The following is a 26,563-nucleotide window of genomic DNA, read 5'->3' as shown; positions in this document are numbered from 1 at the left end:
CCTGGAGAATGTTCTGTGCGCACTTGAGAAGAAAGTGTAATCTGCTGTTTTTTGGATGGAATGTCCTATAAATATCAATTAAATCTATCTGGTCTATTGTGTCATTTAAAGCTTCTGTTTCCTTATTTATTTTCATTTTGGATGATCTGTCCATTGGTGTAAGTGAGGTGTTAAAGTCCCCCACTATTATTGTGTTACTGTTGATTTCCTCTTTTATAGCTGTTAGCAGTTGCGTTATGTATTGAGGTGCTCCTATGTTGGGTGCATATATAATTGTTATATCTTCTTCTTGGATTGATCCCTTGATCATTATGTAGTGTCCTTCCTTGTCTCTTGTAACATTCTTTATTTTAAAGTCTATTTTATCTGATGTGAGTATTGCTACTCCAGCTTTCTTTTGATTTCCTTTTGCATGGAATATCTTTTTCCATCCCCTCACTTTCAGTCCCTAGGTCTGTGTCCCTAGATCTGAATTTGGTCTCTTGTAGACAGCATATAGATGGGTCTTGTTTTTGTATCCATTCAGCAAGCCTGTGTCTCCTGGTTGGAGCACTTCACGTTTAGGGTAATTATCGATATGTATGTTCCTATGACCATTTTCTTAATTGTTTTGGGTTTGTTTTCGTAGGTCCTTTTCTTCTCTTGTGTTTCCCACTTAGAGAAGTTCCTTTAGCATTTGTTCTAGAGCTGGTTTGGTGGTGCTGAATTCTCTTAGCTTTTGCTTGTCTGTAAAGCTTTTGATTTCTCCATCGAATCTGGATGAGATCCTTGCTGGGTAGAGTAATCTTGGTTGTAGGTTCTTCCCTTTCATCACTTTAAGTATATCATGCCACTCCCTTCTGGCTTGTAGAATTTCTGCTGAGAAATCAGCTGTTAACCTTATGGGAGTTCCCTTGTATGTCATTTTTCCCTTGCTGCTTTTAATAATTTTTCTTTGTCTTTAATTTCTGCCAATTTGATTACTATGTGTCTCGGCGTGTTTCTCCTTGGGTTTATCCTGTATGGGGCTCTCTGCGCTTTCTGGACTCAGGTGGCTCCTTCCCTGCCCATATTAGGGAAATTTTCGACTATAATCTCTTCAAATATTTTCTCACGTCCTTTCTCTCTCTTCCCCTTCTGGGACCCCTATAATGCGAATGTTGTTGCATTTAAGGTTGTCCCAGAGGTCTCTTAGGCTGTCTTCATTTTTTTCATCCTTTTTTCTGTATTCTGTTCCGCAGCAGTGAATTCCACCATTCTGTCTTCCAGGTCATTTATCCGTTCTTCTGCCTCAGTTATTCTGCTATTGATTCCTTCTAGTGTATTTTTCATTTCAGTTATTATATTGTTTATCTGTTTGTTCTTTATTTCTTCTAGGTGTTTGTTCTTTAATTCTTCTAGGTCTTTGTTACACATTTATTGCATCTTCTCGATCTTTGCCTCCATTCTATTTCTGAGGTCCTGGATCATGTTCACTATCATTATTCTGAATTCTTTTTCTGGAAGGTTGCCTATCTCCACTTCACTTAGTTGTTTTTCTGGGGTTGTATCTTGTTCCTTCATCTGGTACATAGCCCTCTGCCTTTTCATCTTGTCTATCTTTCTGTGAATGTGGTTTTTGTTCCACAGGCTACAGGATTGTAGTTTTTCTTGCTTCTGCTGTCTTCCCTCTGGTGGATGAGGCTATCTAAGAGGCTTATGCAAGTTTCCTGATGGGAGGGACTGATGGTGGGTAGAGCTAGCTGTTGCTCTGGTGGGCAGAGCTCAGTAAAACTGTAATCCGCTTGACTGCTGATGGGTGGGGCTGGGTTCCCTCCCTGTTAATTGTTTGGCCTGAGGCAACCCAACACTGGAGCCTACCTGGGCTCTTTGGTGGGGCTAATGGCCGACTCTGGGAGGGCTCACGCCAAGGAGTACTTCCTAGAACTTCTGCTGCCAGTGTCCTTGTCCCCACAGTGAGCCACAGCCACCACCTGCATCTGTAGCAGACCCTCCAACACTAGCAGGTAAGTCTGGTTCGATCTCCCCTGCAGTCACTGCTCCTTCCCCTGGGTCCTGATGCACACACTACTTTGTGTGTGCCCTCCAAGAGTGGAGTCTCTGTTTCCCCCAGTCCTGTCAACGTCCTGCAGTCAAATCCCACTAGCCCTCAAAGTCTGATTCTCAAGGAATTCCTCCTCCCTTTGCCGGACCCCCAGGTTTGGAAGCCTGATGTGGGGCTCAGAACCTTCACTGCAGTGGGTGGACTTCTGTGGTATAAGTGTTCTGCAGTCTATGAGTCATCCACCCAGCAGTGCTGGGATTTGATTTTACTGTGATTGCACCCCTCGTGCCGTCTCATTGTGCCTTCTCCTTTGTCTTTGGATGTGGGGTATCTTTTTTGGTGAGTTCCAGTGTCTTCCTGTTGACGACTGTCCAGCAGCTAGTTGTGATTCTAGTGTTCTCACAAGAGGGAGTGAGAGCACATCCTTCTACTCCACCATCTTGGTTCCTAAAATATTATGTACTCTTTTTATGTTTGGCTTCTCTTACTCTGCATAATGTTTGAGATTCATTCTTGTTGTGGCATGTAACAGTAGATCATTTCTTTTTATTGCTACGTAACATTCTATCTGTTGATGAACATTGGAGTTTGCCGTCTGGGGCTACAGAATGGCTATGCACACTTGTGTGTAAGTCTTTGCATGGCCATACACTTTCATTCTCTTGGGTAAATACACAGAAGTGGAGTTGCTGCGTCATATGCCAAGCGTGTACTAATCCTTTAACATATAAGCCTTCTGTGGATTTTCATGAGTACATATGAACTTTGGAGATGACCAGTACTGACTGACACATCTATCTTTTCCTGGCCAGAGAGTCCCTCACTGGCAACCCATCGTCTGGTCAAAGTGATGTGCAGTGAATGGCTGTTGCTTGTTACTTTACAGGTCAATCTCACCCTTCTCAAAGGTGTATGTGAATCACAGAACTTCTCCAGGTTGCATCTGTGTTCTCGTCTCCTCCCCTCCCCCAGCCCTCCATGGCCCCCAGTTCCCGAGTCCACCTCCTTACCCCTCTCTGTTTGTCACTGTTGCTGTCTGTCATGGCTAATGATGACAGTGTGCTATACCCAACTGTGTTGGGCCTGATTATAAGGTGGAGAACCACTGTCACAGGCTAAAAACACATGTGAGGAAATGGACTGGGAGCAACAGGCAACAGCACTCGTAGGGAGAGATAGGGACAGACACGGAAGGATCAGAAAATACAGAGAGCCTGTGCCTCAGCTCCTCTCTCCCAGATGGAGATAAAATACCTGTCATAATGTTCAGAATTAACAGTTAGTCATGCTACATAAAAGAGTATTTCTTATGTAGGAGACACACAATACCTTTTGAGAAATTCTGAAGTTTTAAAAATATTTTAATATGAAGTCATTATCTTTTTCTTGTCAATACATTGAATTTTGTCTTGAAACTCTAAAGCTAGCCTGAAGATGGACAATTCTATTTGATCCCTATTGTACATTTTCCCCATCATCCTCAAAATAGTATTCTTTTCACAGAGATTTTCAAATACTATAGCCCTTATCAGTAATGCTCCTAAATAATGTGGGGTGTTAACTTCATTGCAACATGTTTTACCTTATTTTATTTTATTTTTTGGCTGTGTCGGGTCTTAGTTGTGGCATGCGGAGTCTTCACTGAGACATGCAGGATCTTCCGTTGTGGTGCGTGGGCTTCTCTCTAGTTGTGGTGTGTGGGTTTTCTCTCTCTAGTTGTGGTGCGTGGGTTTTCTCTCTCTAGCTGTGGTGCGTGGACTCCACAACACGTGGGCTGTGTAGTTTGTGGTGCGCAAGCTCAGTAGTTGTGGCACGTGGGCTCAGCTGTCCTGCAGCATGTGGGATCTTAGTTCCCTGACCAGGGATCAAACCCGTGGCCCCTGCATTGGGTGGCAGATTCTTTATCACTGGGCCACCAGGGAACTTGCCATTCTAACACTTTAGATCACAGTAAAATCATCTGAAGAGTAATTCACCCTTTATTTGGTGGAAAGAGTCATCCAGATTTGAGCACAGCAGATGTGTTTTAATGAATATTGTCATGTGCTCTCTATCATCAGATCTCATCATTACTGTCAAGTGGAATGATTAGAGCAGCAAGTGCCAGTATTTAATTTCAAAATATATTCTTAAAGTGATCCGGGGCTTTAGATATACATTTTGGAGCCCTCATTTTCATTTTATTACCTTACTAGGATTATCTAATTAAGGCTGAATCTGTCCTAACCATCTATTACTCTATACAACATGCTGAATGGAGCTCATAGTTCGGTAACAGCAGCACTTACAAGACTCCAGAGATGCTGTTACACTGCACCAGAAGTCAGCTACGTCCACCCGCAGAACAGGAATGAATTACAATCACGTGAAGCCAAAGCAACCATTACAGGGGCCATAGGTATTTATTTCCAGTTTATCACTGCTTGCATTTTTTCCTCAAGTTCATGCCCAGGTCACTCCCTAATATTAACGTTCAAATTTACTGTTAGAAACACAGGTTTAGGCTCCTAAGGTTTAATATCATGTCATGAATCATGTTTTTCTTTGCTTTGAATCAGAGTCTTTCTCAAAAGGATCCTAAGGAACATAATTTGGAAGTCAAGTGAAGAAGTACCATTAAACACCAGTAATGCGTTAGAAATTCCCTACTCTTACCTGATGAAGTTTAATGGACATACGAATTCCAGGGACTACTACTTTTCTCAGCAATTCCATGTCAGCAAAGATCCATTCATCTCGAATTGAAGAAATTCGGAAATCTCCCTTAAATAGGGCATGCAATCCATAGAGGAATGACTCTAAATTACTGTTAAGATTAGAGATAAAAGTTTACATATTTTAACAAAGGTCTTCCATCACACTGATTCTAACATTTGGTTATGCATCAGAAGAATGTGGGAGTGTTTTGAAGATACAAATGCCAAGAACTAATGTAAGCACCCCTGAATCAGAATCACAAGGGACAGGGCCTGTTTGACCTGGGACCCTTGTTTATGAACTGCTATAATAGTGAGTCCCTGAAAATAAGCAACAGGCAAAGACACTGTAACTTAAAAGAAAGTAAGGAGGGCCTAATGGAAAACATGTAGGAATCACAGAAGAAACTTAAAATATGTGGCATTTCTTAATTCTAATTCAATTTGATGTATATGTCAAGAAATCCAGTTTATATTTAGTCTCCAAATCTAATGTACCACTATATTAACAGTATAAATGCTGTGAACAAAAATTGCAAGGAGAAATGGAAAAATAAAAAGAAATGAATTGTTAGAAAAATAGATGTATATGGGAAGAGACCAATCATACATTATGAGTTGATTATTTCTTAAAATGTCTTAAGTCTATTAAATTCTCATTATCTATAGTTGCCCACACGTGTGAATTTTAAAAGCCAGTTCTGTTAACCACTTAGAACTCCACTGTGTTCGGCAAAAAGATCTATACGATACAATATCCGAAGAGGCATTTGCAATAAATTAGCACAGAATGCTTCCATTAAAAACTATTTCAGATTTTTCAGATTTCAGTTATAGAGCTTCCCAGTCTCTTTCTGAAAACAGAAATGCCTTCCTTACCTGGACATATGGTGGGATGCAGTCCCCAAAGCTCTCCGTCCCAGAACACAGAGTCCATAACAAAGAGTCACCAGGGATGAATCTTTGTCCACATCCAGTGGCTTTAAAAAACAAAGAATGGGGTGACAGGGTCAAAAGGCACAAATTTCCAGTTATAAAATGAATAAGTCATGGTGATGTAATGTACAGCACAATGACTACAGTTTAGTAATACTGTAGTGCATATTTGAAAATTACTGAGTGAGTAGATCTTAAAAGTTCTCGTCACAAGGAAAAAATAATTCTGTAACTATGTATGGTGAAAGATGTTAACTAGACTTATTGTGGTTATCACTTTGCAATATACACAAATATGGAAAAATTATGTTGTACACCTGAAACTAATTAATGTTATGTCAATTACGCCTCATTAAAAAAAGGAAAAACAAAAGAATGTTAGTTATCAGAAAGGAATATGAGTATTTAACAAGTCAGAAGATATCTATTTAATAAATCAGAGAAGTTCAGGAGCTCAACTAGTACATACTTTCTATCTCTCCAGATAAAAGTTCTAATGAAAAGAAACTTAACAAAACAGCATAAAATGAAGTGTGAATGTATATGAGGAGGTTCTTTGGAATCTTTAAATAAAATCTAATACTTTATAATAATACTAGAACATACTAAAAAAAAAGTGGCTGTATTACAGAGTATTAGGATCTTAACTAAACATCTCAAAGTACTTGTTGATATACATCATTACTGATACTGTCCTCTCCTGAAAAAGACAATATTCTATCTATATAGCCTATTAGTGACTATAACCATAGTAAAGAAAATCAAATTGATATCTGTAGAATACTGCTTTCCCTCAACCTTTTAATTTTTCAACAACTGCATACCTTGATTATTGACTATTACATATATATTATATGTTAAAAATATATAATACAATAATTATATACATATATGCACAAGCAAAATGGTACACTTTATATAATACTACAGAAAAGTTTGGTAGCATCTCAATGACTGGCAACAATCTAAAGCAGTGGTTCTCAAAGTGCAATCTTGGGACACAACATGAGAATCATCTGGGAACTTATGAGAAATGCAAATTCTTGAGCCACTTCAGACCTATGAAGTCATATTCTGAAGGTGGTGTCTGCCCATCACACTCCAGGTGATTCTAATGCATGCTAAAGTTGAAGAATCATGGATCTAGGCTGATAATGAGCTTAATTATTCTAACTTTGCCAATGGTATATATATTTGGCTTTATAAACCATTAACTTATAAACAAAAAAGGGCAGTTGTCTAAGATACTAACTAATATAGCTTGGTTAGTTAATTACCATTAATTGCGTAATTCAATTAACAATAGTAACTGTGTAGGAGATCCTACATTTCTTTCTTTTCTCTCTCCCTCCCTTCCCCACCCAGTCAACTTTACATACTGAAAATGTATTGCTTTTGTGATGGGAAAAAAAATTTTTTTTTTGGCTGCACCACGTGGCATGTGGGAATCTTAGTTCCCTGACCACAGATTGGACCCGTGCCCCCCTGCAGTGGAAGTGCAGAGTCTTAACCACTGGACCGCCAGGGCAGTCCAAAAAAATTTTTATTTTAAATTTAGTTCAGGCCTCTGCTACTGGCCAAGACAGAGTAATGAAGGCTGGATTTACCCCTTGCAACTGAAATGACCAAGAAAAGAATATATTGAGACATTGGATACTAATCTCTGAGAAATGGGAAATCCTACAAGAGTTTCCAGGCTGTAGTACAAGGAAGAGGAACACAGGTAGAGCCTAGAGGTCTCCAAGTTGAGGAGATAGCTGGGAGTCTGGGGAGGTCAAGGTGGCTAGAGTTTGCAGGTCAAAGTGCCAAGGAGAGACCTACATATAGAGAGCAAGCTCTGGAGATCTGCAGAGGATCCCTCTTGAGTCCAGCAGATTACTGATCAGCACATACAGCAAAGGTCCAAGGCTGAGAACAGAACCATCAGGAAGAAAGCAGAAAGGAACAATGGAAAATTCTATGATCGGCTAGAGTGCTCAAAAGAATACTGTCTCAGTAATGGGGAAAAATTAGCCCCAGACTAAAGGCTGCTTTGGTCCCTCCTAAGAAAGCTTAAAAGTAAACCCTGAAAAGATCAAACTGTCCCCAAGGAATTTAATTGTGTCACAGAATAATAAGGTCAATAATATTTATGGGAATACAAAAATATCTAGCACTCATCAAGGTAAAATTCATGAAGTCTAGCATCCAATCAAAAATTGTCAGGCATGCAAACTAGCAGGTAAATAGGACCCGCAATTAGAAAAATAATCAACTAATCAATCAAAACTGACCCAGAAATGACGCAGATGTTAGAATTAGTCAACAAGGACATTAAAAGAGTTATTATAACTGCATTCCATAAGTTCAAAAAGATAGAGGAATGACAGCATGCTAGTAGAGACATGGAAGGTTTGTATCAGTATAAAAGACACGAGGAATTCCCTGGTGGTCCAGTGGTTATGACTCCACGCTTCCACCACTGGGGGCCTGGGTTCGATCCCTGATTGGGGAACTAAGATCCCGAAAGCCCCACAGAGCAGCCAAAAAAAAAATTAAAGACAAAAATTAAACCTCAAAAATACAAAAAAATGCAATGTCTGAGAATAAAAAAAATACACTACATGAGATTAATGGCATATTAAACAACGCAGAAGAAAAAATAAATGATCTAACAAATATAACAGAAACTATGCAAAATTAAACACAGAGACAAAAAAAGACTAAAAAAAAAATACAGAGCATCAGTGAGCTGTAGGACAACTTAAGGCAGCCTAATATAAATGTTAACTGGAGTTCCCCAGAAAAGGGAAACAGGAAGACAGGGAAAAAAATTTGAAAAAAATAATCACCAAAATATTTCCAAATCTGATGAAAATGATATATACCTAGGGATTCAAGTAGCTCAAGGAACTCCAAGAACAAGAAACATTAAGAAGACAGCACCAAGGTACATCATAATTAAACTGCTTGGGACTTCCCTGGTGGTCTAATGGCTAAGACTCCACGCTCCCAATGCAGGCGGCCCAGGTTCGATCCCTAGTCAGGGGATCTAGTCCCACACGCTGCAACTAAGAGTTTGCATGCTGCAATGAAGATGCAGTGTGCAGCAACTAAGACCCAGGATAACCAAATAAATAAGTAAATTGCTTAAAACTAGTAAAGAAGAGAAAATCTTAAAAGCAGCCAGCAAAAAAAGACATCATTATGTGGTACATACAGGCATACATTGTTTTATTACGTTTTGCATATACTGTGGGGTTTTTTTTTGTTTTTTTGTTTTTTTTTACAACTTGAAGAGTTGTGGCAATGTTGTTTTGAGCAAGTCTATTGGCACCATTTTTTCCAATGGTATTTGCTCACTTTTATGCCTCTGGGTCACATTTTGGTAATTCTCAAAATATTTCAAACCGTCCACCAGCAAAAAGATTATGATTTACTGAAGGCTCAGATGATGGCTAGCATTTTTTAGCAATAATGTATTTTGAAATTAAGTAATGTACATGGTTACAGTTTTAGACGTAATGTTATTGCACACTTAGTATACTTCATAACATTTACAATTGGGAAAAAAACCAATTCGTGTTGACTCGCTTTTACCGTGATACTCGCTTTACTGTGGTGGTCTGGAACAGAACCTGCAATATCTCTGAGGTGCGCCTTTATTATTTGTCAGAAACAATGCAAGCCAGAAGGCAGCGTAGCCACATCGTTAATGTACTGAGAGAAAAAATAATTGGTTCAACCCTGGTAGCTCTATTTTGTTACTGTTGGAGAAGACATGTGTCTTACATCCTCAAATGCATTAGAAATTCTCACAAAGACTTCTTGCTAATACTAACAACAATGGTGAAAGAAATGTACTGTCATTTAACAAAGCAAAGGAAGCAAAGTCAAGCTGAGACGAATCTTTCCAATTTAGCATTCCAGGTAGTTTTAATGCAGTTAATCCAGGGCTACACTTACAAAAACATTATTTCAAGCTCTTCAGAAGACAGGTACAGCTATTATATGAAAGATTATTTCCTCCTAGAATACATATAATAAGAGAAGGAGGAAAGAATGACTTTTTTATTTCTGTGTAATATGCAAGTTAGAAAACTATCCTGGAAGGAAATTACTGGAAAAAAAGTCTGGAGGCAACTTTATTAACATTCAGGTGAGGGTACCAGAATTTGGAGTCAGCAAATCTTTCTGGTTTAATTAACTTCCTTCCCTGGGAAGAGGTTATTCTGGGAATGGTGATTCAGAAAACAGAATTCATGGTTTTAAGGAGGTAGGGATAATCTTGTTCAATTTAAAAAACTGGAGAATGAAGGGATTATTTTAATTTTTCTGACAATTTTCTTCTAGAGGGGACTACAAGAGTAGAATATAAGCCAGACTGATCTAGTGATAATAAGCTCTCTGAAGAGACTGGGGATACCCAAGTTTGGAGGTAAACCTTTTGAATATGATTTATTAGCAATTAAGAGGATGACTTCCTTGAGGTACATCCATGACCTCAGCAATAATTTCTAAGAGATTATTTATTCCTTAAAGTTAGGCAGGATGGAGCCTGTTCCTGAGTCGGTAGACTGAGTTCCTAGCCTAGGTGACGATGGTTAAACCAAACAAAAGTAACCAATATAGTCTAAGCCAGAGAAAGGCTATTAGAATAATATGGTCACTCCAACTGCCCCCCACCTCCCCCTCCCCCGCCAAGAAATAAGTCCAAGGATTTGAGAACAGTGTGCAAAGCATTCTAAGTATATTTCATTTATGAAAAAAAATAAACTGCTTGTTATGTGTTTGAAAGAAGAGAAGATTAGCTTTGAGGGCCTCCATTTCCAGACATTGTCTGCTGGTCCTTTCTCTGAGCTCTTACAAGGTTATTTTATTCTATCTTTGATTCCTTCCTTAAAAATATGCTACTCTGCTCAGTATCTACTGTGCATCCAGTATAAAAGCTCAGAGGCCACTGTTCAAAGAGGAATTACCAGGATGCTCCCTTTCTCATGGATGAAGTAAGAGAAACAGGCTGATTATGATGCGGTGCCTTACTCTGAGTATCTGTAAAGGAAAGACTAAACTAGGTGCTACATCTAAAGACAGTCAGTGTGTACAGCCCAGACCATGATAAAGGCACTGGTTGTCAAAGTGGCTCACTATGCTCCATGGTACAGAGTAATCCTGTACGTAGGATGCTTGGTGGTTCAACTACACAAGACTTTGCACTCTGCCTTCGTACCGTGGTTACGGTCCCTGGGGTCTAACCAGGGGAGCAACACTGCCACAAGAGCCACGGGACCTAGGGGGAAAACAGCAGTTGCTGAAGTCTGTAACTCAGCTTCCCTTTAGGATAAGACAAGTTATCCTGAAGTGCGGATTACGAACCTCTTGCATTATAATCACCCAGCATGACGCAGATATTGGGTCCCCAGCCTAGACCTACAGAATAAGAATCTCGCAGGCAAGGCCCATGAATCTGCATTTTTACACATTCCTGTATCATTTTTACCCATGTTAACATTTTAAAGTCAGTAGTCTAGATGAACATTGTCCAGTATGGTAGCCACTAGCCTAAATTTAATTGATTTAAATTTAAATCAATTAAAATTAAATTTAAAAATTCATTTCCTTAGTCATACTGGCTACATTTCAAGTGTCTCATAATCTACCATATGTAGTGGGTTAGTAATTACCATATTGGAACAACACAGAATGTTTCAATCATTGCAGAAAATTCTATTAGCACTGGATTAGACTTTGGATTTGGGACAAAGATATTAACTTATCCTTAAGTCTGCTGTGTGTGTTTGGGGGCTTGGGGCTGGGGATGCTCCAAAACGCAGTCTTTAAGAAGGTGCTACACATAATCTACAACCTCAATCTGTGTATACGTATGTACCGGCACAGGGTGGAGGGGTTGCTATTTGGACAGTGAGATTATGACACTGCAGATGAAAGAATGAGAAAGGTCGCTTACTCTAACCTGTTTTGGCAGAGTTGGTTTGGCCCAATCATAATGAACTAGACAGGTTCTCTTACCCAGATAGTTAGAAAGATGAAAGCCTAGAAAAACTGCCCTCATGATAACAAATAAAGGGATTCTTTCCATCTTTGGAAAAACAGATTCAAAGAGTTATAAACGACATAAACTCTACCTTTGCTCTTCGGGAAGAGCAATACTCTATCCAGTTGAGGTAAATCACACAGAAACTCTCCCTGGATATGCCTGCAAGTCGATGGTCATAGTCTTCATCAATGTTTGGATTAAACGTTGGGTCCACATCAACGTAATTCCGATCTGCACACAGACGTAGTCCTTCCTGCATCGTCTCATTAGCTAGCCACTCCTCCAGTTTAGAAGAGGTTGTAACATAATAAATGATACCCTAATGAGGAAAAGATTAAAAAAAAAAATCAGGCTAAACCACAATCTGAATTAATTGCAAGTCCTCAGTAAATTAATTCCAACTGTTTATACAATAGTAGGAATCAAAAATGTATATTCCAGCTCAATACTGTAAGTATACTATTTTAAGAATGCTATAGTAATACATCTCAGGCCTTCCTGGATAAAAAAAAATTAATTTAATACTTTTAAAATCACAACCATAAATTCAAGAAGGCAACTTCAAAACAACTCCAGCCCACTGATTTTAGGATATTCTAAAAACAATTCTGTCTATTGAGTTTAGGATCTTTTAAGAGAGATGAAAAACCTTTATTGTGGTGTACTTATTTTGAGAAAATTCTCATAGAAAGCTATTAAACCATCTTGTGATCCTAGGTCAAGTTATAAAAATATAACAAATAAAGCAATAGAAATATACATCTTTAGAGAGAGGAAATTCCACACACAAATGCACACATATTAAAAAATGTTGTAGGGCTTCCCTGGTGGCGCAGTGGTTGAGAGTCTGCCTGCAGATGCAGGGGACCCGGGTTCGTGCCCCGGTCCCGGGAGATCCCACATGTGGCGGAGCGGCTAGGCCTGTGAGCCATGGCCGCTGAGCCTGCGCGTCTGCAGCCTGTGCTCCGCAACGCGAGAGGCCACAACAGTGGGAGGCCCGCGTACCGCAAAAAAAAAAAAAAAAAAAAAAAAAGTTGTAAAGTCAATTTCTTTAGCTTCCTGAGGTTGGGTTTAACCAAACATTCAACAGAGGACTCAGGCTTCAACCCAATCAGCACAAATAAGGTGGTACATAGAGGTAATAACACATGAATCATTAAGATTTAGCATACGTTTTTCCTCTTGAAAATGTTGGCTTAGCCTGTAAACCCCCAGTCATAACCATGCTGTACTTCTGTAAAATCTTTAGCAAAAACAGAATACCTGTGCAGTAAAGAACTAATCTTGCCCAAAGAGAGGTTTGGGCTTTGCACCTGGGTTCTGGGAGGTAACCTCTAATCCCATGCACTGTCCTGCCTGATAAAGAGTCTTTATTTACCTGGAGGCTTAGAACCATGAGCTCTAGAGAGAGGATCTGGAGACTAAGGCTGGCCATGTGGATGGTCAAACAAGTCTAAATGACTGTGTGTCAAGACAAACTCTGTACACTGAGGCTCAGGCGAGCTTCCTTGGCTGGCAACACTCTGTAGGTATTCTCTCACATCGTTACTGGGAGAAATAAACATTGTCTACACAACTCCATTGGGAGAGGACAACTGGAAGTTCAGGCCTTAGTGTCTCTAGACCCTGCCCTATGTGCCTCTTCCCTTGGCAGATTTTAACCTGTATCCTTCCACTGTAATAAATTCTAACCATGAGTATAATGGCTTTGCTGAGTTCTGTGAGTCCTTCTAGCAAATTATTGAACCTGATTGTGGTTTCAGGGTCTTGGGAACCCTGAAATTGCAACTGGTGTCAAATGTGAGGGTGTTTTTGGAGACCTCCCAAATCCTGCAATACTTTCATTCAGTTTGTTGAAAGCAGTGCAAAGCAGTGGTTAATAGCAAGGACTCAGGAATCAGACAAGCCTGTGTTTTAAATCCCCAACTCCACTTGCTAGTTAGAGGACTTCGGCGAAGTTAACTTTTGATCCTTAACTTGTTTGTATGTAAAACAGGGACATAATATTCCTTTAGAGAATTAGGTAAGATATACATATCATATATATACATGCGTGTATGTGTGTATTCCTTAACACAGTGCCTAAAAGATATGCACTACAGATGGTAGCTATTAATATTAATGAACAAATGTAATAAGTTTCACTAAAGAAGGAAATAGCAAGACCTTCACAGGTATAATTTACTGACTGTACTGGATACTAGAGAATTTAAATCACCAATTAGAAGCAAAGCACAAGTTAAAAAAACAAACGTGCGTGTGTGTGCGCACGTGTGCGTATACGTGTGTCTTTTCCAAGAGCCTCTGATACCAGATCTAAGTAGGCATGTATCCTTACCTTGACATAGTAAGTGGTGAGTACTTTCCGAAGATCAAAGACTTGAAGCATAGAAGCAGCACTATTGTCAGTGATGCTATAACCCTCCAAAATATACTTGGTGACTATCACTTCCCAAGCTAGCCAGCGCTGGCTAAATGCAGCATTAAATGAAAGCACATGAGGAATATGGCCAGGTTCACAACAGCAAAATCCTTCATCTTCCTCAACACCTTCAGTAATGGCCTCCACTTCCCGTTGTTGACAGTAAGTACCTTAGAGAGAAAGAGAAAGCACTTACGACAAAGGGGAAAGAAACATGAGGTGAAAAAAACATGAGGTGGAAAAATGAATGCTTCAAAGACATAAGAAACTTAGAAAAAAGACATTTTATTTATAGCAATTGAGAGTATGCGACTGATTTGCCTTAGACTGTCCATTAACAAACTGCAGCATGCTCCAGAAAAGAGGCATAGTATATATTCATCGCCTGCAGAATCATAATGTGTACTAGCACATTCAAGGTTCTGAGAATTTGTGCAATAAGGCAACCTTAATTTTGATTCATTGATTCCCAAATTTTTCAAATTTGGGTTTATAACTGCATTCATATCAAATGAAGACCAAATGAGTCAACGTGTGTCTCATGAAGGTCTGAGTTAACTCAAAACTGGAGGAGTGGAACGAAAACTGAGTCATCCCAGGGCACACAATACAGACAGACATGCAGAACTCAAAAGAATCTGGGCTGTATTCTCACCAGCACTGTGTCCATGCTGCAAGCAGAAATAGTATATATACATCCTACTTACTTGGCTATACAACTTGTAATGGTTCACTATAGTTTAATATTAACTATATAATTACAATTTTTCTCTGTTGCCAATTCCAACAATAAGTGGATAAGATTACATTATTGGCACTTGAGGCTTATCTGCTGATAAAGTTTCAATTAGGTACCAGGTCTGATTGTTCTGTACTAGCAAACAATTCTTTGAAATTACATTCTTTTACAGATGATACTTATCTAATAGGCATTCTCTGCGTTAGTGTTATTGAAATAAAAATAGAAAATCAGATTAAATATAGAATTAGATACACAGCCATCTATGCCAACAAAATACCATCCATCACATTCATGTTAATTTTTATTTTGTTCTGTGGTCTTGCTTCCATTTAATTTGTAAATTCCTTATAGGACTATAGAGTGATTATAGCTAATTTTATAAAGGCACATATTAACGTTGCATTACAATAAGAGTAAGTGGGACTTCATAATAATTTTTTTCTTTTAAAGAGGATATAGACAACATCCATATTTAAAACACCACTTTGAGAGAAAAAGATGCCATGAAATTTAGCCCCGGTTGGTGACGGTGGTGGTGATGGTGATGGTGGTATGATGAACGATAAGACTGAGAGGTAAGCTTGGCCAAGCTAATGAGCTGTACTGTCGAGAACTCTAGAGCCTTCAACACTTTATTTCATTTCTTGTTTAATTATGTTGACGAGCACTTCCAAAATAGTGTTACATAGTGGTGAAAAAACTTTGTCTTGAACCTGACATAAACAGGAATGCATGCTGTGGCTGACCATAACACATGATACTGACTACAGATACACATATACACTTTTTTCAGAATAAGGAAGTTATGTAGTTTTATAAAGTACTTTTGAAACCAATAATGGAATTTAACCAATTTGCCTTTAATAATTAATTTAAAGAATGAAAAACGGCTGAATTGGTGAGGGATACTTAAAAATAAAAGTACTAAAAAAAAAAAAAAAAGTACTGCTGGTTTCTCCTTACTCTGGGCTCTGAGGATTTTTGTATCTATAGTCATAAACAAATTAAACTATAGTTACTTTTTTAGCCAGTTCAGTCATATTTTGACATCAGTATTACATTGGTTTTGTGCAAGAGAGCCTTGAGATATTTTCCTTCCTTACCCATTTGCTAGAATAGATTAGAGAGGGCAGAAGAATTATTCAATTTCTAGAAGAAACTTTCTGAGGCTGGGTTTTTTAAACTATGGCATGAAGTTGGGTCTATTCCTTAGGTTTTATATGTTTTTACTTTATTTTATTCATTTTGTCATCCTTCTGCAAAGTCAGTCAAAGGTTTTTAAAGTAAAGGAAATACCATAACGAGAGCTGTATTTTGTGCAGATGACTCTGGTAGTAGTATACAGAGAAGATAACAGGCAGGAGTGAATTCAGAGGTTTGACATTTTCTCACGAGAGACAGAATGAGGTCCTTGTTCAGAGTAGCAGAATAAACAGAGTAACTGAATTAATGTGGGGTGTTTTCACTCTGACATACAAACCCCAAGAATATTTTCTACCCCAACATACCCAGTAATACATTTTGCTTAGAAAATGAAGTCAGCAATAAGCACAGGAGTATTAATAACTGAAAAAAGAATTTTGAGATTTGGAAAGGGATTCTAGAGAAACCATTACTAATTGCTTCCTGGATTAGCTAGATCCTTCAGTCACTTCATAGTGAATATAACTGGTAAAAATTAATAAAACTAACAATTATGAAAACCAGACATGTTAAAATTAATTTGAGTAAAAACTGAAAGGAATCCAAACAGAATAAAAATGTTTGACCTATAAAGTTTGACCTGAAAAACCACACTTGGTAGAAGTAACATTTAAAAATATATAGAAGTAACATTTACAAACTTGGTAGAAGCTGTAACCAGGAAATTCTGATAGACAAAAAACATGATTGATAACTCAAATATTTGACATAAAATTTACATGGAAAAGAATCTTGAGAATATCAGTAAAATGAAAATGGAAATGAAAACTATGAAGGTATTTAACCAAGATCTGTAAAAAACTGATCAAGAAATTTTAGTTAAATGTCACTTAAAATTTAGCATCCACTATGAGAGACAATAAAATCAAAGGAATTAAATTGGCTTAATGGAGTATACATCAGAAAACACATCAAAATGCTCAGCAGATCCAAATATCTGCCTGGCAAAATACTGCCTGACAACACTCTTAATTAATATTTTGAGGGGTAGGAGGTAGATGAAACAGGGACTACCACTGTGAAGGAAAGAAAATAACCAAAGATCACAACAGCATTTGAGCAAGAATATAATCATTCCTCACCAAAGTTCTGCAATGAAGAGGAAGGAGAAAAGACTATTACTTAGATTACTTAACCAGTCTACAAAATGATCTTTATCACATGCTAGCTGCTGTGATAGGTCCTGGATATACAATGATAAATGAAGCAGATAGGACTCCTGCCCTTGAGGAGTTTATAATCTACAGCAAAGGTTTACAAAATACAGCCCTGGGCCAAATCCAAGCTAAGAGTGGTTTTGATATTTTTAAAGGGTTGTTTAAAAGAAAAATCAAAGAAGGACATGCAACAGAGAATGTGTATGGCTCCAAAAGCCTACACTATTAACTATCTTGGCTCTTCACAGAAAATGTCTGCCAACCCCTGGGCTAGAGAAGAAATAAACTTTAAACAAATAAATAAATATAAAATTAGAGCTCTGCTAAGTGCTAAGGAGGTAAAAACAGGGTAATATGAGAGATAATCATGTGGGACAGGTGGTTAGAGACTAAGGCTTCTCTGAGAAAGTGACAGTTAAGCTAATTCTTAAAGATAATTAAGTAATTAGAGGTAGAAGATTGGCAGGAAGAGGGGAGACGTTTGGTACTTTCTGGGCGAAGGGAAGGGCGATAAGGAGGCCTTAGTAAAGAATTTAGCACAGCTAGGACACTGAAGGAAGGCCAGTGTGGCTACAGTGGACGAGGAGGGTGCTACAGAGTAAGGTGGAGAAACTGACAGAGGCCAGATCTCACAGCTGTCCATAGGATGTGTTAAGGAATTTGAATTCTATTTTAAATGCAATGGAAAGCCACTGAAAATTTAAAGCATGGAATGGAAAGGACATAACTGAATTTGCCTTTAAAAAAAAAAATCACGATGGCTGAATGAAGAATTACAGGTATGGCCTGCTATTGAAATTCAGCATGAGTTCAGAAAGTAAGGGGGTACTGTGTTCTCAAACTGATTTGAGTTTTGTTTGACAAAGGGTGAGAGTTTGGATGGCAAAGGATTTATCCAAAATTTTACTTGAATCTATTTGGTACCAGAGAGTAAAGTGGGGAGAGTGAAAATTTGGATCAATTTTTGATTTGGACAATTTCTGATCAATACGGTGAAATGAGCAGATAAGAAGGACCCCCTTCCAACTCACACACATAGAAATTCTGGATAAAATAACCTCCCCACAAATACCTGTTAAAAAAGAAAGTTAAATTAAAATCAAAAAGCAAAGATGAAATCTTCAGGTGCCAACAATTTAAAAAGAAGGTGAAGTTATAGCAGTGGTATGTGTAGTGGTAAGGGGGTGCTGGGTTTTGGATGAGGATAGATGGATTCGATTTGAACAGCATTGGGTTAAGACCCTAGAAGAGATGGAATTAAGGTCCTGGGCTTCTGACAGAGAGTCAGAAACAAACCATAAGACAAGAATAGGAGATTGTGAAGAAGAGAGAGCGAATGGGTTACAAATAAATTACAAATAAATAACAAACATTAACATTTACTACCTTGAGTTTTACACAAGTAAAATCTTATTTCCAATGAATGGAGTAACTTTAGAAAAGCACTTGCTCCATTAAAAAAGATACTATGTAACAAAGGTGCAAACTTTCTGATTCAACACCAGGGTAAAAATAAAGCTATAGGGTACAGCTCTAATTTGATCCTCTATTTAGACAAATGCTTTCTTATTTCCTATTTCAGGTTAAAAACACCTAAGGTACTTCTTAGAATAGACCAAAACACTGCTTGGATGCTTTCTCTAAAAACTCTCAAGTCCAAATGTTGCCTAGATTGGAAACACATGCATTAATAGGACTCCTTCAATTCCTATAAGACAAGTTTCTATTCCTGCTTACAAGACACTCAACTTACAGAAGTGGATAACATCAAGCTGGTATGTTTCTGAATGCACGATTTTCTGTGTAGAAACAGCTTCATTTGTCAGTATACAAAATTGTTGAAGGCTGGTGGGGGGATAGGGAGTAACTGCTTAATGGGTGTGAGGTTTTATTTCGGGTGATGAAAACGCTTTGGAACTAGACAGAGGTGGTGGTTGCACAAGATCGTGAATGTACTAAATGCCACTAATCTGTTCACTTTAAAATTGTTAATTTGATGTTATGTGAATTTCACCTCAATTTAAAAAAATTGTTGAGGACAAAGGCATGGCGGTTATATGAAAGTAACTTGGTTATAGCCAACCTCTGCCTCACAGCATTCTATGCTGCCAGCCAGCTAACGGGCACGTGCAGCTGATCACAATAGAAGACTAGCAAGAGGGCAAGCACAGAACAACAGGAATTCACTCTTACCAGGAGAAAACAAGTCTGTTATACACTATTGATACTACCTTTACATACAGAGCATACTGCAAAAATGATTCTTCTCTGAATGTGAAATTTGGAAAATTTGGAAAAAAACTAATAACTACTCTTCAGCAGCTTTTCTCATTCCAGAATTCCAAATACTAAGGACCTACTTTTATAACTTTTGATTTGAGATGTAGATACATCAAACTTAGGTGTCACAGGGGTACGTTATAGAAATGAAAGGTGAATGTCTTACCTCTGAATTCAAGTCCCCGCAGCTGGAAGGTGACCAGCCCATTGCCTATCTCTATAAGGTGTACTAACGCATTGAGGTAGTCAGAGGCAAGAATGAAACAGTCCCCTGTACTGTAGTTTCCCCACCGTCCTAGGTGCAAATCACCACAAAGGCTGTGTTGTAGGGATCTGGTTAAATGTTCATAAAAGATGGAATTCAGATTGTTGTCATCTGATCCTATAAGAAGGGATTAAAAAAATGTTAACTTTACCTTAAGTACCCTTTATAACAACAAACAAGATTGTTAAAAGTATTAAAACTAATTTCCAGTTAGGGCTGTATCTATAAGTTCTTTGACAAGGAAGATAATATACCCTTACAAGGGTACCCTGTACCCTTATAATACAGATACCCTTAGAATTTCTATATAAAAATGAAATATAGGACAATGGGAAAAAAATTTTCAAATTAGAGTTAGACGTAACGTAACCTCTCTGAGTCTCTGGTCCCCATCCATAAAATGTGGGAATTGGATTAGGTGAAATCTAAGGTCTTTTCCACCTCTTTAACAGTCCATGATCAAAATTTTCTATCACTGTCCAATTAACTATGCCTTATAATTAAAACCATGCAAGAGAAATGAAAAAGATAAAAGAAATTCAAAACTAGAACAAAAAGACATACTGGTAAAGGAAGTGGGTTAAGTAATACAAGATTTGAACAAATGAGATAGTCCAAAACAAAGAGAAGTTGGTCAAAAAAACTCTGTATACTGAGATGCCTAATATTAGCTAAACAGAAATAAACTGTATACACAGAAACAGCAGTAAAGAACCACCTACAAATTTTAGTCATCCTTTAAGAAAAAAAATTAGGATAAAACATCACCCAATAAATTAGAAAACCATCTTTAGAAGTAACCCATCCAAAGCAATAATCTGTAAATGGGTGCCCAAAGCACAGAACTGAAGAATGGCAAAACATACTAAACTTCATAATTACTTTAAACTCAGCCTAACTAAATAAGAAAATAAAAGGGAAATCCTAGGCTCAAGCTTCAATAAAATAGTTGTATCTAATGCTGTCTGCCCATTATGAAAGTGTGCGTATTAATTCAGGACATGGTCTTTGTGATATGTATCATCAGCATCATAGTTCCACGCCCCCTGCAAGGACATGCCAGAGCTGAGATGGCTGTTATAGCTCCCAGAACATGACAACGACAGTCATTAATATCAAATAACTAGTCCTCCTTAATCAAATTTATAATTATGAATCAATCTGATTACTATAATTTAGTTTCTCAAGCAGAGCATTTGAAGTAATCTGCGAGTTAAATGAATACAAATCTTCCAGTGTATCGGGAGTCATATTTCTTTAGTAAATTAATACACTGATATTCTGGTTGATACATTAATCTTTTATGGGTGGGGCAGTGAGATTCACCCTCTCTGTGCCAGATTACTAATAGGTGGGCCGACAAAAAGATGTGTCCCAAAGGACAAAACTAAGAACCAAACTTTAGATAATGGTAACACCACCAAAATGTCACCCACTGAAGCCTTATCTTGAGTGGCTATTTGGCTCCTCTAGATGACATCTCTGTATGTAATAAACTTAATGAAATTAACACTTATCTAACCATGTGGCGAAGCAGGGAAGCAAACATAATAGTAAGTTCAGACTGCATACTCTTCAATACACCTCATCAGTTTTACTTTCACTGTGCTCTACTTTTTTAACCTATGTAAGAAGAATCTTTCAATGGAATTTTTTATTCTTATCAGCATTCTTAAAATGCATTTTATAAAAGATGGGTATATAAATTTTAGATATTCTAATTCACGTATACTTTGCTAAAGTAAAACAAAATAAAGCGAAGGATATTTAGTCTTTCAGAAATGCCCTTTGGATTCCACAGAGGATTCCCAATAAGTCGGGAGTGAAATACGTATATAACGAATTCCTTAGACTTGCTTCTTTACTCACAAATAGGGCTATTACCTGGATTTCTATCAAGCTGGGAAGCCAATCTGGTATTTGAATGATCCACTCGTTTTGTGCTAAAAAAGGCAAAATGAAACATCTTCAGTAAGCTTTTTTATATTAAAAAAGTCTAACAATTAAAAGGGAGAAAACTATACAATAAAGATGAAATAAATATTATCGCTTTATAAAAATGAGAAAAATCTATGCGTAACATATTAATAAAGCTCTTTGATAGAACAATTTTAGGGGTAAGGATTTATTTTTTACTCTTCCACCTCCATTATACATAAAGACAAGTTTTTTCTTAACTGATGTTTCACCGAACAGTGTATAGAAAGACACTGAGTTTAATGTAAAAGAATTTTTGATCAGGATGAACAATGCATACTGTATACAGTTCCTAAAAATATATAGTGCATGAAACATTCCTTATAAGGGGAAGGTTATTAATGTCCAGAGGTACAGTGTTCTTTAGAACAGTGGTTCCCAAAATGTGGTCCACAGAACCTGAAGCAGGACACTTCAGATCTTTCAGGGAGTTTTCCAAATCAAAACTATTTTCATAATAGTACTGAACTGTTATTCGCTTTTTTTCACTGTGTTGACAACTGCACTGACGGTGCAAAAGCAACGGTGGGTAAGACTGCCGGTGCTTTAACATCAATCAAGGCAGTGGCACCAAACTGTACTATTTTTCACTGCTACCCACGCACACGAAAAAACAATAAATAAAAATTCAAGTTTCCCTTAAAAATGTCCTTAACGAAGCAATAAAAATAATAATTTTGTTAAATTGCAGCCCCTCAGTACAGGTCTTTTTAATATTGTGTGTGGCAAAATACACATAAAGCACTTCTGCTGCATTCTGACATAGGACGATTGTCTGGAGGGAAAGCATTTGTGCAACTGCTTGAAGTGTAAGTAGCAGTAGCTGCTTTTTTCCACGGAACACCATTTCCACTTGAATAAACTATGACTATTCAGACTTGAGTATTTGACGGACATTTCTCAAGTGAAGAAAGTAAGTCTGACATTTCAAGAAAAATAACTGATAAAGATACCTGTTGCCAATAATAAAAAGTCGAGTTTTCAAGCAAAAATTAGAATTTCAGAAAACTTGCATCTACCACCATGCACTTGATAGCTTCCCAATACTTCAACACTTTTTTGAGATTGGTGGTGATATGAATACATATATTTTTTAATATTGTACCGTGAAATGGGTCAAAATTTGGAAGATCTACATTACTCACTGAGCCAGTATTTTCCAAACGATAGATAAAGATGTATCAATGTAAGTGCATGCATGGGTAAAAGACCCATTCAAACTATAAGACATATCAGTGAATTTTGATGTAATACAGTTCCAAAAATTCACTGATATGGCTTTAGGTTCCACATTGCCACTAATCTTTAAGAAACTACCATATGTCGAAGGATCCAAGAATATCCACAATTGTCTAAAAAGGCTATTAAAATACTTCTTTCTTTTCAAACTGTATGTCTGTGTGAGGCCAGATTTACTTTATATACTTCAATCAGAACAACACAACGCTACGAGACTGAATGCAGAAGCAGATAAGAGAATTCAGCTGTCTTTTATTAAGTCAGACATGAAACAGATTGACAAAACTATAAACAATGACATTCTTCGGATTTTTTTGGTGGAATGGTAAATACAGTTATTCTTCATTAGAAAAATGTTAGTTATATTAACATGTAATAGGTTTATTGTTGATATTTTTATATTAATTCATTTATAATATAAAATGAGTTTTGACTTATAATACAATAAATATTGTACAATATTTATTATAGTAAATAACTATGTAGTAGATAAAACCCCTATCAACAAAAACTCTTTGGAGACGTCAATAATTTTTAAGATTGTATGTAAAGGGGCTCTGAGATCAAACAGTTTAAGAACTGCTGACAAAGATGTTATTCTGGGGCTTCCCTGGTGGCACAGTGGTTGAGAGTCCGCCTGCCAATGCAGGGGACACGGGTTCGTGCCCCGGTCCGGGAAGATCCCACATGCCGCAGAGAGGCTGGGCCCGTGAGCCATGGCCGCTGAGCCTGCGCGTCCGGAGTCTGTGCTCCGCAATGAGAGAGGCCACAACAGTGAGAGGCCCGCGTACCGCAAAAAAAAAAAAAAAAAAAAAAGATGTTATTCTGGACTAAATTTAAGTTGGTCCAGAAGAAAAAAAGGGTATAAATAACACTGAAATTCACCAAAAAGAGAAATACTATGTGTGATTTTAGGTAAAAGACCAGAGCAAAAGTTTCACATCCATAAGCCAGTTCATTGTTAAAAAGATTACCATTTTCACCTATTATATGTACCTATGTGTGAAAGTGTAGAGAGAAAGGCAGTCGTGGAGCTGGCCAGTAGAATTATAAATCAGTACAAGCTCTTTCTGAATCAACATGTTAATACATTTATAAGCCTTTAAAATGTTTAAGCTCCATGATTCAGTAATTCCCCTTTAGATATTTTCTTAAATTAAAAAAAAAAGAAGAAAAAATTTGGAGATTACATACAAGGATAGTTACTAGGCATCATATTAAACAGCTAACCTAAGGAATTAAGCTTAAATGAAAATACTTTATGTACAAAGATGGTTATTTAAAAACCTACCCTCATGAAAAACTACAAATAACCTATAAAAAGTTTAGCTCTAAAAATAGCTACTTCTTAGAAAACTATGAGATAACTAATTATGACTGTGATAATGATGTAACAGTGTATAGCATAAAGTTTCAAAGTATTATTAATGTGGAACAATTCTAAGAAATAACATTAAAAGAAAAAAGACAGAAAAATGAATATATTTAACTAGGACTATCTTTTAAAAATCTTATAAATAGAAAAAAAGGTAGAGAAAATAGAGTATCCTCTGACTCTTCCAATTTTATATAATTTTGAAACTTTAAGAATATTTATACAATTTTAAGTATTTCAATAGAAAAAATGTTAGCCATGAATAATTTATAACAATGCTGTCAATAGTTTTTCCTAGTAAAAAAGATAAAAACTGGCTTTCAAGTGTTGTTCTTTACTCACTTATAGTCTCTCTCCCAGAATTTCACAGGTCGAACATATGAAGTGATGAATATTGCACTTCCCAGGAAGGGGTTCAGTGGAGTAGAAAAGAAGGCTGATACGGCAGCCTGAACAAACAACATGGCTGAATCTATGGGAAAACTGGTTAAGGACCTTAACATTCATCTGATTGTGCACGCGCGTTCACACACCTGCGCGCACGGCACACACACGCACGCACACACACACACACACACACACACACCTCACAAACACATTGCAATTACAGCAATTAGAAAAATGAGGTTCATCAGAAGAATACAGAAGAAGGTGTCACTGGACAGTATAAGGGGTAGAAGCAGAAAGACACAGCCAGGAAAGTACAGCCTGGCATGATGCTCTGAAGGGAGCCAAATAAATATTTGCTAACATGTGTCTGGTAAAATTCCATGTATCACTCTTGGGTAGAGATGGTTTTAATTTTCCAGAAGATAAAAACTAAAATTTAAAGATACAAAAGTCTGCATATCAACATCTACAAGGTCACTAACCTTTATGTTTACTTAGAAAGTACCTTTAAGAAAGGATGAGAATAGAAAATTTTGAACGTAAGTTTAATTACAATCATATCAATATGGAAAATGTTTTGAATGCTCATTCACTTATAAATATTTCTAAACACATTTTGTATATATTGAAAATTCCTGGACTTTAATACTCACATATATAAACATGAAATTTTTAATCAGCATTACTTAATTATAAAACCTTAATACTTTTCTCATGTTCAGATGATCTGTGGGCCACAGAAGTTAATACAAATTAGACAATCAAAATTGGTATAGGTGTGGGCTCAAAAGACTGAATTTTTGATAATTTATCACATAGTAACCTATATTCTATGCCTGTGAAAGGTTATGCCTACAAACCAACATTCTCATCAAGGATATGACTGCCCTTTCTTATCAACTTTTATTAGAAGGATACGGGGCACTGCAAAGGGCTGAGCGAAAGCATGGAAAGCAGAACCCCATGTAATTTGCCATGGAGCAATGTAAGTGTATACAAACTGCAATTTATAAAGGAGTTCCCAAAGCTGTAGGAGGAAAACAAAAACAATCAGTAAAAAGCTTACCATCAGATTTTTAAATTAGAAAATGAAAAACTTCTAAAATGATTTTCTTCCTAATAGGGAAATAGCATGGAAATTATTTGCCATTTGCATCAAAGGAAAAGAAATATCACTGCCAAAACACTGAATGTGTTTTTAAGTAAAGACAGTTAACTGACTTACGGATTTATGTTTTATCAGTTTAAAAATTCTATGCTGTCTATTGGTTCTATTACTACTAACAAGCAAAACCAAAAAAAAAAAATATATATATATATATATTTTTTATTCTGGCATTTCCCTCAAATTTTAGTGCTTTGTAAAATGAGTAAGTTTTAAATGCAATGTCAAAAGGAATTTGAAAGCAGCCAGGCAGGGGATAAAGTTGTAATTCAGTTGTCACTGTCTGTTTCCTAAGAATTTACTAGTGTGTATTAGGCATCTGTTCACAATCAGAATTGTTATTGCCAATGGAAGCATAATATACATTTTAATCTTATTTCAATTAGGATCTGCTTTGTTGTTGAACATTTCTTCAACACTGAAACAGAACTATTGTGCCCAAGATTGCCTCTGCATGCTAGGCAATGCAAGGCCCCATTCTCAGAACAGATCACAGAATCTTAAAAGCAAGAGGTTCTGACTAATTCAGTGCCATGATTCAGGCACCAAACACCTCACATTTAAATTATTTAGCTGATTTACAAATGAACTTGTTTAATTTCCAATTTAAAAAAGAAATCACAACTTCAACCAATCAGAAAATGCAGATGAATCCC

At 37.1% G+C, this 26,563-nt stretch overlaps 1 protein-coding gene across 4 annotated transcripts in view; it reads right to left on the bottom strand.

Moving 5' to 3' along the window:
- PCNX1 (pecanex 1) overlaps positions 1-26,563 on the bottom strand; it is a 168,274-nt gene that overhangs the window by 14,323 nt on the left and 127,388 nt on the right. For all 4 annotated transcript variants that reach the window (XM_029236695.1, XM_029236696.1, XM_029236697.1 and 1 more), the window contains 8 exons: positions 25,661-25,769; positions 24,695-24,824; positions 21,646-21,704; positions 19,663-19,878; positions 14,031-14,284; positions 11,781-12,011; positions 5,599-5,699; positions 4,679-4,829 (listed from right to left, as the gene is read on the bottom strand). In XM_029236695.1, the coding sequence (XP_029092528.1) occupies positions 4,679-4,829; positions 5,599-5,699; positions 11,781-12,011; positions 14,031-14,284; positions 19,663-19,878; positions 21,646-21,704; positions 24,695-24,824; positions 25,661-25,769 (1,251 nt within the window). The remainder of the gene's footprint in view (positions 1-4,678; positions 4,830-5,598; positions 5,700-11,780; positions 12,012-14,030; positions 14,285-19,662; positions 19,879-21,645; positions 21,705-24,694; positions 24,825-25,660; positions 25,770-26,563) is intronic.

The sequence above is a fragment of the Monodon monoceros genome, unplaced genomic scaffold (genome assembly GCF_005190385.1).
Source record: "Monodon monoceros isolate NGI ecotype Baffin Bay Population unplaced genomic scaffold, NGI_Narwhal_1 Super_Scaffold_21, whole genome shotgun sequence".
NCBI lineage: Eukaryota > Metazoa > Chordata > Mammalia > Artiodactyla > Monodontidae > Monodon > Monodon monoceros.
This window is presented reverse-complemented; position numbering and strand designations above follow the sequence as displayed.